Source organism: Hemiscyllium ocellatum, chromosome 22 (genome assembly GCF_020745735.1).
Source record: "Hemiscyllium ocellatum isolate sHemOce1 chromosome 22, sHemOce1.pat.X.cur, whole genome shotgun sequence".
NCBI lineage: Eukaryota > Metazoa > Chordata > Chondrichthyes > Orectolobiformes > Hemiscylliidae > Hemiscyllium > Hemiscyllium ocellatum.
This window is the reverse complement of record NC_083422.1, coordinates 55,382,158-55,395,586: the sequence shown is the minus strand read 5'-3', so window position 1 is coordinate 55,395,586 and position 13,429 is coordinate 55,382,158. Positions and strand designations below refer to the sequence as shown.

Below are 13,429 nucleotides of genomic sequence, written 5' to 3'. Positions count from 1 at the left end.
ACACTTACTAGGAAGTGTATGGCTTTGACCCTATAAATGTAGTGTCACAAGAATGACATTTATTTTGTCCTAAATTTCTGTAGGAAATCTCTTCTAATTGAATTTCGAAAGAAAAATAATTTACATTAGTTGAATTTCAAGAATTTGTGCAGAATCTGAGCAGCATAAATTGAAGTGGAGATTCGAAAAAAAACTTTTCAAAATAAATTTCCTTGAGAAAATGGATTTTTATTCAGAGATAACCACTCCAAAATCCGTGGAGAAACATTAAATAGTCTCCCTAAGGAGCTGATTGAGTATGAGTTTCCTTAGTAACAGGCAATGGCCTGGTCAGATGGAATTCATCACCTGAGCTGACCCATATGGAAACAAAGTAAAACAGACCCTAGGACTCTTGTGGCACAATGGTAATATCTCTACCTCTGAACCACGAGACCTGGGTTAAAGTTCCTCCACTGCATAGATGTGTAACAAAACATCTCTAAGCAAATTGATTAGGGGGAAAAAAGTCTATAATGCAGATCCACGTATTAAAAGAATAGCAGACCCAAGGGTTCTTGTGGTGAAGTGTTAGTGTCCCTATCCCTGGACTTGGAGGCCCTGGTTCAAATCCCACCAACTCCAGAAGTGTATAATAACATCTCCTGAACAGGTTGATTAGAAACTATCTAGGTGAGAGAACTAATTGTAAAATCTCCAAGTTTACAGATGGCACAAAGCTACTTGAGAAGGTGAACTGTGAGACATTTATTAGACCATAACTAGATAACTTTCAAAATAAAAACAGACCGAGAAGGGATGTTGTGGCACATTAGTAGTCATAGAGCTGTATAGCCCGGAAACAGACCCTTCCATCCAAATCATATTTAAACCCTTTCAACCCAGGGATGTGTCTGCGGAACTGTGTATCTGGTCTGAGGCTGGCCTATGTCTGCCATGAGTACTGGCTCTACTTTGGTGTTTAATAATAAAGCATGTTCCACTCCAATTGGTCTTCTGGAGTTATTACATATTCCAAGATATCTTCGAATATATAAGATTGCAAACTAATCTGGATGAATGCAGTCAGCTTTTCAGAAATGTGTAAGTATAGAATAAAATGCAGCAATTAGGGTAGAAATGGGATCTGAAATCTACTGGCTGAGGGTCAGGTCAAAGGGGAAGAATTAATATATATGGATCATGTAAAACATTGAATATCTAACAATGTTTGGAATATCCAATTTGCTCATTCTATAGGCTATGTGAAAGCTAAAGTGGCAATCTAGTCCGTTGATATATAAAACATGAAATTTAAATGTCGTCAGGAGAAAGTTGTGTTTTATCACCACTTTAAGTGCATTGTAATTTCCATTTTAAGGTGCTGTTTAGGAGTTTGTGGTGGTTTCAGCATTACATTTGACAGCCCTCTAGTGGATATTTTAAGGATAGAATTGTATATTAGTGTTTTCCCCCCTTTGCATCTTAAGTAATAAAAACAAAAGATCCTTGGGAATAAATAATTAGGGTTACCTTAATTCATCAAAACAGTCCTATACTTTATGTACGTGCACTAATATATGATTGTATATAACATTTCCTTGTAACTGCATGCATGTGTCAAAGTCTAACTTAATGCACCGGAGACTTAGAGACATAAGCATGAAATCTTTACCTACTAATCCTCTGCTAATTTTTCACCCATTGTGAAGTTGAATTTTCTGCCCCTTATTCCTTCAGTTTACTTATGTGAAATGAAACGTAACTACTTTTAATGGATGTTAACTGTGAGATTTTAGACCTACTGCACTGTTTTAGATTAAAGATCATTCACTTGAATGTTTTGATTTTCCGGCTTTATGTTAACTTTGTTCCCTCCTAAGATGCTGCCTGATTTCCTGAGTCTTTCCACCATTTCTTGTTTTCATTTCAGATTTCTAGTATCCACAGTATTTTGCTTTTATAATTAAAAGGCTTGTTAAAATCCCACTATTGCTTTAAAAGCTTTTTGTTCAAACTTTCTTAAAAGAAAAAAATGCAAGGGCAAACTAAGAATACAACTAAGTGCAGGTTAGAGCATTTTAAAAAATACTGCATCAAGCTTGAACAGTGATGTTGAATATGAATTCAGAACATTTGAAATAATTATACATCTGGTGGTTTTTAAGAAAGAAAATTGAAAAACCTATGGAATGTAATTACATAAAATAAAACTCACCTCTGAATCGTTTTGAAGTTTGACATTGCTTGGTACTATATTCAACATAGAGAAAATTGAATTACCCTTGATATTCCTTGGAGTAGGCCCATGTAAATTAACACAGTTTGTTATATTAGAGACGTTCAAGGTCTTGGGGATATTTTTAGAAATTATTTTAATAGCACCTTTCACAAACTAAGGGGTTTGAAACCAGTGTTCAACAAACAAACTATAGCCTGTTATCAGTTGTTACAACCATACTGTCTGTGATGTTCCCCAGTTTTTTACACTTCCAAATGGAATACCTCAAGTAGGTGAGGAACATCACAAGAGATGGCAGCAGGAGCAGACAATTTAGCCCCTCAAGCCATTTAATACCATCATGACTGAAATCATCTCAGTCTCCCACCCCTTAGCCTGAAGTTATGACCTCTTGTTCTAGATTACACCACAAGGGGAAATATCCTTTTTAGGTGTTCATTGTGAATCCCCTTTAGCATCTTCTATACCTCAATTCGATCTCCTCTATTTGAATTTACTCCCTTGGTTAGTGATGTGCCCCCTGAGTTAGTGTCAACAAGGTTTATTTAGAAAGGATCCTTTACCTTATGGATTGGTTTCTGCCAGATCAAAATGAACTTCTGTTGTAAAAGGAGTAAATTTAATGAGGCTGACTTGAATTAACAAAAGCAGTTGACTCACTGACAACAGCTCTGCCTCCAGCACTATAATTCCAACCAAACTAATCTCCAAACTCTGAGAGCTGGGTCTCTGCTTTGCTCTCTGCAACTGGATTCTCAACTTACTGACTCTCAGACTGCATTCAGTAAGAATAGGCAACAGCACCTCCTCCACGATAATCCTCGACACCGGCACCCCACAAAGCTGCATACTCAGCCCCTTACTATGCTCTCTATGCACTCATCACTGTGTAGCCAAATTTTAACTCCATCTACATGTTTGCTGACGATACCATTGTTGTAGGCTGGCTCTCGAACAATGATGAGACACAATACAGGGAAGAGAGTGTGTGCTTGGTGGAATGGTGTAAAGATAATAATCTCTCCCTCAATGTCAGCAAAACGAAAGAGCTGGTCATTGATTTCAGGAAGCAAGGTAAAGGGCATGCCTTATCTCATATCAATGGAACTGAAGTGGAGATGGTCAAGAGCATCAAGTTTGTAGGAGTGACAATCACCAGCAATCTGTTCTGTTCCACCCACATTGATGCAATGGTCGCGAAAGCACAACAGGTGGCTAAGGAAATTCAGCATGTCCATAAAGACACTTAGCGATTTTTATAAATGCACCACAGAAAGCATTCTATCTAGGTGCATCACTGTTTGGTATGGCAATTGCTCTGCCTATCTCTGTAAGAAACTACAGAGAGTTATAACAACAACCCAGACCAAAATGCATTGACGCCGTCTCTACTTCCCACTACGTTGGAAAGGCAGCCAATATAATCAAAGGCCCCTCCCACCCTGGTTATAACCTCTTCCAACCTGTTCAGTCCGGCAGAAGACACAAAAGCTTAAACACACATAACAAAAGATTCAAGAACACCTTTTCTCCCCACTGTTATTAGACTTCTGAATGGACCTCTCAAACTTGAAATCTAATGTTGACCTTGCGCCTTCTGCACCTTCTAATCTGCAGTGTCATTGCATTTCTCACTCTGTTCTATTGTCCTTATGCACTTTGTGATCTGCCTGTCATGCATATAAAACAAAATTTTTAACTGTGACTAGGTACGTGACAATAATAAATCAAAAATGTCCACATTACAGAGGAGGAGAATCTGGATGTTTTAAAATGCATAAAGGTGGATAAATCTCCAGGACCTGATCAGGTGTACTGTAGAACTCTGTGGGAAACTAGGGAAATGATTGCTAGGCCCCTGGCTGAGATATCTGTATCATTGATAGTCTCAGGCGAGGCGCTGGAAGACTGGTGGTTGGCTAATGTGGTGCCACTGTTTAAGAAAGGTGTCAAGGAAAAGCCAGGGAACTATAGACCAGTGAGCTTGACGTCGGTGGTGGGCAAGTTGTTGGAGGGAAATCTGCGGGATAGGACATACATGTATTTGGAAAGGCAAGGACTGATGAGGAAGAGTCAACATGGCTTTCTGCATAAGAAATCATGTCTCACTAACTTGATTGAATTTTTTTAAGAAGTAACAAAGAGGGTTGATGAGGGAAGAGCAATGGTGTGATCTATATGGACTTCAGTAAGACATTCGACAAGGTCCCTCTTGGTGGACTGGTTAGCAAGGTTAGATCACATGGCATACATGGAGAACTAGCGAATTGGATACAGAACAGGCTCGAAGATAGAAGACAGAGAATGGTGGTGGAGGGTTGCTTTTCAGATTGGAGACCTGTGACCAGTGGTGTGCTGCAAGGATCAGTGCTGAGTCCACTGGTTTCCATTATTTATGTAAACGATTTGGATGTGAACATAGAAGGTATAATTAGTAAGTTTGCAGATGACGCCAAAATTGGAGGTGTAGTGGGTAGCAAAGGAAGTTACCTCAGGGTACAAGTGGATCTTGATCAGATGGGCCGAGGGGTGGCAGATGGAGTTTAATTTCAATAAATGCGAGGCACTGCATTTTGGAAATACGTTTTGGATAGGACTTATACATTTAATGGTAAGATCCTAGGGAGTGTTGTTGAACAAAGAGACCAGGTTCATAGTTCCTTGAGAATGAACTCACAGGTAGATAGGATAATGAAAAAGGTTTTTGGTATGCTTTCAGAGGGCTGCTCCTTCATCAGGTGGTTGTGGGGTATAAGATTATTAGACACAGAATTATGCTATAAATTCTGTGTCTTACAATCTTATATTCAACAACCACCTGATGAAGGAGCAGCATTTTGAAAGCTAGTACTTCCAATTAAATCTGTTGGACTATAACCTGGTGTTGCGTGATTTGTAACTTTGTACACCCCAGTCCAACACCGGCATCTCCATATCATAACATTTAAAAGGCATTTGGATGGTTATATGAATAGGAAGGGTTTAAAGGAATATGGGCCAATTGTTGGCAAATGGGACTAGATTAAAGTAGGATGTCTGGTCAGCATTGGACAAAATGGACCAAAGGGTCTGTTTCCATCCTGTATATCTATATGACTCGATCATTACTGATTCTGATCTATCATCAGGACAGTATTAAGCAGGCTTAGAAATTGGTACATTTAATTGTAGTTTTGGTATTTCCTAATAATAGATTTTTATAGGTTTGTAATCAGTTTTTTCATAGCTTCTCTATTCACTGTTTTTGATTTATCTAATCTTTGTCCTCTTTGTAGTCTTGGTGTTGTTATGTACTACAGATATTGCCTTTTTCCAAGACTTGTTTAATTATAAGTTTTGAAGATCTGTGACACAATTTTGAAACTGACACATAGCAATATTAAGTAAAGGTATGTTCAAAAGGACTTTTAAAAAGGACCTTATCTGCTTGGGTGTTGCTTCAAAAGCACTGAAGAAGTTCAACACTCTTCATGTCAAAGCAGCCTGGTTCATTGGCATCTGTTCAATGTTCATTTCCTTCACTACTGACACATAGTGGCAGCAGTGTGCATCATCCACAAGTGCTCACCAAGCTTTTTTGATAGCAGCATCTAAATCTGTAACCTCCATTACCTTGAAGGTCAAGAGACACAGATGCTTGGGATTGCCACTACCTGCAAGTTTCCCTTCAAGGCACACACCATCCTTACGTGGATGTAAAACATTGTTCCTTCACTATTGCTGGGTCAAAGTCTTGGAATGCTACTCCTAATGGCACTGTGAGTTTCCTTGCACTTCAGGGATGGTAATGGTTCAGCACATTAGCTTATTCCCTCCTCCGGGGCAAGTAGGTATGAGCAATAATTGTTGGCTTAACCAATAATTGTTGGCTTAACTGCACCTAAAGTGTTGTTGAGTCATTTAAGCCAGAATAATCCAAGTGCTGGTCCTTAAACTGTACCAAGCCACTTGAGCTCAGATCAACAATATATCTGATGCTGAAATTTGCTAGAATGTACATTTGTTCAACTTGATATTTTATCCTGTGGAGTGACTAACCTATTGATGGTCACTGTCCGGTTTTGCACATGAAATCTACCAGTTTGTAGGAGAGCAGGGGAAGAGATCGCAGCCCTGATTGTTCTCCTTGCCCAGCTATTGACACAAGCACTATGAGCCCTGTATAAACCTGGGCCGTGGTTTTGGGTTCTGATGGACCCCATTCTCAGCCTTGCTGGAGATGACCTGTGAAACAGTACCCAACCAAACAGGTCACTTTTTCAGGACGAGAGTGGAGAAAATGAGAAAATGTTTATTTTTAAAAATATTTATTTTAATCACTTGAATTTATATTGAACAAGATTGAGATGGTAACTTGTCCTAAAACTTTCCAGTTAGGTAAATGGGTAATATTGTGTGATTGTAAGAGATTTGTAAGACAATATATTGTATATAATTTATGATTTATTAATGCTGACTTTATCAGAATTCTCTTGCCTTAATTAATGCATACAAATATGTCAGTTATTTTTCCACTATTAATTTTTATTTCTTTGTTTAATTTTTCATTTCCCATATAGTTCCTTTGTCTCTGTCTCGTACCTTTGCTGTCAGCAGAACTGAATCACTGGCTGGTTCACCAGGTAAATTTATACCAATATGTCCTTGCTCTACTTGTTAAATTTGTAGTTGGCACCTGAATAAATGACCAAATTTAACCCACTTTAATATTCAAATTTTTTCTATAAGTCCAAAATACAATTAATTATTGCAAGAAATCTGTTGCAGAACATATGTGGTATAAAGAATCCTAAAGTTACAATCTAATCATAGAGTTCCCAGCCATCGATCCTTCAGCTTTTACAATTTCTCCATGTTTCATTTGTTCAAAATGTATGCTGTATACCTAGAATAAGAGTAATATGGAGAGAAATGGCTGCATCGAGCTGATATTTTCCAGGCCTGCAGAGGTGGCTTTGGAGGCACATGCTTGAGGAAATTCGGAAACTTGTGTGGTGGAACAAACAAAACGCAGAAATTGCTGGAGAAACTCAGCAGATCTGGCAGCATCTGTAAAGAGAAAAGCAAGTTAACGATTCGTGTCCTGTGACCCTTCTTTAGCCTGTTCTGAAACTTTTTCCAGAACTGGAAACATGAACTATTTTCCCTCCACAGAAGCTGCCAGGCCTGCTGAGTTGGTCCAGCAATTTCTGTTTTTGTTTGTTTCAGATTTCTAACATCTGCAATCCTTTAGTTTTTTAAAGATTTGTGGTGGGTTGGCTTTACCATGCATTCCCACCTGGAGGCAAAGCAGCAGGTTTGAAGGCAACTTTTCTGGCAATGGTGGTAACCCATTTAAGAATACTAATAAACTTGTCTTTACTTATCCAGACCTCAAGAGTTACTACTATTGACACACTGGATGCTTTGTTATGTTAGGTGCTGGAAAATATATTGAAGGCAGCCTCACATTACAACGTCTAATCTGTAAATCTTTTGAGGGTGTAAAGCTATTTTTCAGCTCTAATTCACAAAGGAAATCTACAGGCAGGCAAGTCGTTGTAGGCTCCAGGGAGATTGATGACTCTGCTAATACTTACACTGCTGTGAAAAAGCTGCTACCGTAGCATTGAAGGTGCATTCAAAGTGTTGTTGCCACTCTTGCTGATGACCAAGCTTCACGCACGCTGTGCAGGCTGCAATGATGAGCCCTTTGAGGAACCTAATTAAGATTGCCATCCTTAATCAGAAAGACCCCCTCAAACTTTCTTAATTGACTGCCTCCAGGAACCTCAAGGATATTTTGTCCTATTGTGTCTCTCCTGGCGTCCTCACCAGTACCCCTCCGCTGGCACACTCCTTCATTTGGCTGAACTGGTCCTCACCATCAATAATTTCTCCTTTGAATCCTTCCACTTCCTCCAGACAAAAGGGATAGCCATGGGCACCTGCATGGGCCCCAGCTATACCTGTCTCTTTGTCGGTTACATGAAACAATCCACCATCCACAGCTACACCGGTACCATACCCCACCTTTTCCTCTGCTACATTGATGACTGTATCGGCGTCACCTTGTGCTCCCACAAGGAGGTTAAACAGTTCATTAATTTCACCAAAACATTCCACCCCGACCTTAATTGAATGGCGGAGTCGACTCGATGGGCCGTATGGCCTTACTTCCACTCCTATGTCTTATGGTCTTAAATTCACCTGCACCATCTCAGATCCCTCCCACCCCCTTCCTGGACACTTCCATCTTCATCAACAGTGACCGACTCAATGTGGACACCTTCTATAAACTCACCGACTCCCACACCCACCTGGACTACACCTCCTCCCATCCTGCCTCCAGTAAAAATGCTATCTCTTATTCCCAATTCCTTCACTTCATCTGCTCCCTGGAGGACCAGTTCCACCACAGAACACACCAGATAGCGGCCTCTTCAAAGACCACATTTTCCCCTCCCACGTAGTCGGTGATGCCCTCCAGTGCATCTCATCCACTTCCCGCATCTCTGCTCTCAAACTACACCCCTCCAATTGCAACAAGGACAGAGGCTCCATGGTCCTCACCTTCCACCCCACCATCCTCCGTCATTTCCGCCACCTACAAACGGACCACACCACCAGAGACATATTTCCTTCCCCACCCCATCCACTTTCCGTAAAAACCATTCCCTCCGCAACTGTCTTGTTGGGTCCACGTCCTCTACCAACCTACCCTCCCCTCCCGGCACCTTGCCCGGCCACCACAGAATTTCAAAACCCTCATCTCCTCCTTCACTCTGACCAGGGCCCTGAAGGAGCCTTCCGCTTTCACAAGAGTTTCACCTGCACTTCCACATATATCATTTACTGTATCTGTTGCTCCTGATGCGGTCTCCTCTGCATTGGAGAGATAGGGCGCCTACTTGTAGAGTGCTTCAGAGACCATCTCCAGGACAATCGCATTAACCAACCACACTGCCAAGTGGCCAAGCACTTCAACTCCCCCTCTCACTCCGCCAAGGGCATGCAGGTCCTGGGCTGCCTCCGTCGCCACACCCTAACCACCCAACGCCTGGAGAAAGAACACCTCATCTTCTACCTTGGGCCTCTCCAACTACAGGCATCAATGGAGGCTTCACCAGTTTTCTCATTCCCCTCTCTCTTCCCCCCCCCCCCCCCCCACCCCCCCCCCCCTCCATTCTCTCCACCTTCCTTTCTGACCTATCACCATTACCCCCACCTCCATCTACCTATTGCACACTCAACTGTCTTCCCACAGCCCCACCCCCTCAGCTCACAAGCCTCATCCTGATGAAGGGCTCTTGCCTGAAATGACGATTCTCCAGCTCCTCAGACACTGCCTGACCTGCTGTGCTTTTCCAGCACCACAGTCTCAACTCTGATCTCCAGCATCTGTAGTCTTCACTCTCTCCGAATCTCTCTTGTCCTATTGTTTTTTGATTTGATTTATTCTTGTCACATGTATTGAGATACAGTGAAAAGTATTGACTTGTTTGCTATTCACACAAATCATATCTTGCAGAAGTACATAAGGGCTATAGAGCAGAATGCAAAATATAATGTTACAGCTGCAAAGAAGGTACAGAGAAAGATTGAATCAAATATGAGAGATTGTTCCTAACCAATATTCATTCTGATCCCAGGATCATGCTCACCTAGCAAAATTCAGTCCACAAATCACTAAAGTCATGTTGAATCATTTTGGATATAGCTCAGAGGTGTAAGGTCAATCAGCCTGACCCATTACTTTGAGTCACAGCATGTTTTATATATGTGTATATAAAAAATATATGCCAAGAGTAAGTTAACCAATGCAACAGGGAGGATCCCTTACCAAGGTGCTTTTGTTTTCTTAATATTGAAACCACAGCTGTCCTGTCTCTTAGAAGGTAAGGAAATATTTACAATTACAATTTAACATTGATGTGAAATATTGAAATGGCTGTGTATATGTGGACATAAGGCTGGACCTGACCTAACTCCAAGACAAAATATAGTATGACTTCCTGGAGAAGTAGTTTCTCACTGTTTCCTTTTGACACCAAGCAGCATGTAAATCCAGTGCAGTGTTAAATCTGGTTTGCAAAGTGCCCAAGCGATTTGTTGGATTCCAGTTTTAAATCTATCTAGTTTTAATTGAAATGATGAGCTATGTTCAATGATACACCGAGCTGTAATTATATTCAGGCACATTCGCAACTTTCTTAAGGGCTAGATTGCCATAAGGACTGAAACTTTGTGTGGCTGAATTCATGAGTTGGAATCCCTAATAATGTGAGTGTCCGTTATGCATCCATGTGTGCATGTTTGTGTTGAAGTACCTTCTCAATCCACAATGTACTGTGTTTAAGGAAGCTCCTTTTTATAGCAAATAGTTTTCTTTGCTTTTAGTGCAAAATTAGAAATCTGGAAAATGCTGTTCTCCATGACTGCTGACTGTACTCATCGTTTTTACTTTCCTGTCAAGCTTGCACAATTCATTGCAAATTGAAATAAAAAAAACATAAGAGGAGGCTGATACGTGACCAGGTTCTGGTGGACCTCATCCTAGGGTCATATAAGAAGTGGCTAGTGAGATAGTTGATGCGTTGGCTTAATTTTCCAAAACACACATGATTCTGGGAGGGTTCCTTCAGATGGAAAGTTAGCAAATGTAATGCCTTTGTTTAAAATGAGAGGGGATCAGAAAGAAGAAAACCACAGGCCAATTAACTTAGCATCTTATGAAAATGTTAAACGTTATTAGAAATAATAGCAGGGTGTTTAGAAAAGTTCAAGGTAGTCAGCTAGTATCAAAATGGTTTTGTATAAAAGAAATCATGTTTTACCAATCTATTGTAGTTCTTTGCGATAACGCAAGCTGTAGATAAGATAGAACCGATTGTTGTGTTGTATTTAGATTTCCAGGAGACATTTGATAAAGTACTGTATCAAAGGTCATTATGGAAAATGAAAGTTCATGGTGTTGGGATAACACATTGGCATTAGCTTAGGAAATATGCCTAAATGGGTTTTTTTCAGATTTACAAGATGTAACAAGTGGTGTGACATAGCCAATGCTGGGACCTCTGCTGTTTGCAATTAATATAAATTACTTTGCATAAAAGAATGGAAGGCATAGTTGAAGAATTTGCTGATGACTCAAAGATAGGTAAGAAAAAAAAGTTGTGAAGACAGCCTGAGGGCATTGGAGAAGGATATTAAAAGCTTAATTGGCAAAGATCTTCTAAGTGGGGTATAATGCAGGAAAATGTGTCCATTTTAGCAAGAAGAATTTAAAAAGGAGCATATTATCTAAAGGTGAAACGTTGCAGGGGGTTCTGGTGCATGAATCACAAAAAGTAAGTATGTAGGTGCAGAAAGTAGGTTGAGTTAAATTAGATTAGATTCCCTACAGTGTGGAAACAGGCCCTTTGGCCAACCAGTCAACACCGACCCTCCAAAGAGTAACCCACCTCCCTCTGACTAATGCACCCACCACTATGGTTAATTTAACGTGGCCAATTCACCTGACTTGCACATCTTTAGACTGTGGGAGGAAACTGGAGCACCCAGAGGAAACTCACGCAGACACTGGGAGAATGTGCAAACTCCACATAGACAGTCACCCAAGGCTGGAATCACCCCAAAGATCTTCTCTGCCTCAAAAATAGGCAAGGACACTGCTTTCATAGTTTTTCCAGGAAAAGCGTTCCAAAGACTCAAGATAATCAGAGAGGAATTTAATCACCTCTCTTGTTTTCAATGGGTGATCGCTGGTTTTTAAACTGTGACCTCTGTTTCCAGATTCTCCTGTAAGAGGAAACATCCTCTGCACATTTACCCTGTCAAAATCCTTCAGGATCTTAAATGTTTCAGTTAAGCCACCTCTTACTCTTCTATACTCCAGCAGATACAAACTTAGACTGTCCAACCTTTTCTCACAAAACAACCCCCTCAGATGTTGTTAAACTTAAGATGCAGAAAAGATTTACAAGGATGTTGTGCAAGTGGAGTGGCTGAATAGGCTGGGGCTTTTTTCTCTAAAGCATCGGAAACTGAGAGGTGACCTTACAGAGGTTTATAAAATTATGGGTAGGGTGAATAGCTAAGGTCTTTTTCCAATGGTTGGAGAGTATAAAACTAGAGGGTATAGGTTTAAGGTGAGAAGGGAAAGAGTTAGCTAAGAATAAAGAACAATACAGCACAAGCCTGCGCCAACACATTTTGCCCTTCCATACTAAAACTGTCTTTACTTACAGGATCTGTATCCCTCTATTCCCTCCTATTCATAAAAGGAACTGAGAGGTAACTTTTTCATGCAGAAGATAGTCTATATATGGAATGAGCTGCCAGAGGAAGTGGTGGAAATGGATATAATTACAACATCTGGATGGATATACAAATAAGAAAGGTTTAGGGGTATTTGGGCCAAATGCTGGCAAATGGTTCTAGGTCAGATTGGATTGTCTGGAAGGTGCAGACGAGTTGGACTGAATGGTCTGGTTCTATGTTGTTTGAAATTGTGACTCTATTAGTCTCATAGACCTTCACTGAACTGCCTCCAAAGCACTTACAATCTTCCTGACAAGCACTGTGCAGATAACTCCAGATTTATCCTAGGCTGCTCGGGGAAGCGAGAAAGGAGGTTGCTAAGCCACTGGCGAGGATATTTGCCTCCTCACACTCCACGCAAGTTGTACCGGAGGATTGGAAGGAAGCGAATGTTGTTCCTCTTTTCAAGAAGGATAATAGGAAAGTTTCTGGCAATTACAGACGAGTCAGTCTTATGTCTGTGGTCAGCAAGGTTTTGGAAAGAATTCTGAGGGAAAGGATTTATGATTTGGCAAAGCATAATGTGATTAAAGGCAGTCAGCATGGCTTTGTGAGGGGCAGGTCATGCCTCACAAATCTTATTGAGTTCTTTGAGGAGGTGTCAAGACAGGTTGACGAAGGTCGAGCAGTGGATGTGGTGTATTTGGACTTCAGCAAGGCATTTGAGAAGGTTCCCCATGGTAGGCTCATTCATAAAGTCAGGAAGTATGGGATACAGGGAGATTTGGCTATCTGGATTCAGAATTGGCTGGGGTGACAGAAGGCAGAGAGTGGTTGTAGATGGAAATTATTCTGCCTGGAGGTCAGTGTTGAGTGGGGTCCCACAGGGCTCTGTACTTGGCCCTCTGCTCTTTGTAGTTTTTAATAAATGACTTGGATGAAGAGGTTGAGGGGTGGGTTCATAAA

At 40.8% G+C, this 13,429-nt stretch overlaps 1 protein-coding gene across 1 annotated transcript in view; it reads left to right on the top strand.

Annotated features, from left to right (window-relative positions):
• LOC132826367 (metal transporter CNNM2-like) overlaps positions 1 to 13,429 on the top strand; it is a 240,191-nt gene that overhangs the window by 197,886 nt on the left and 28,876 nt on the right. Inside the window, exon 6 of the mRNA XM_060842241.1 lies at positions 6,781 to 6,843. Coding sequence (XP_060698224.1) covers positions 6,781 to 6,843 — 63 coding nt within the window. The remainder of the gene's footprint in view (positions 1 to 6,780; positions 6,844 to 13,429) is intronic.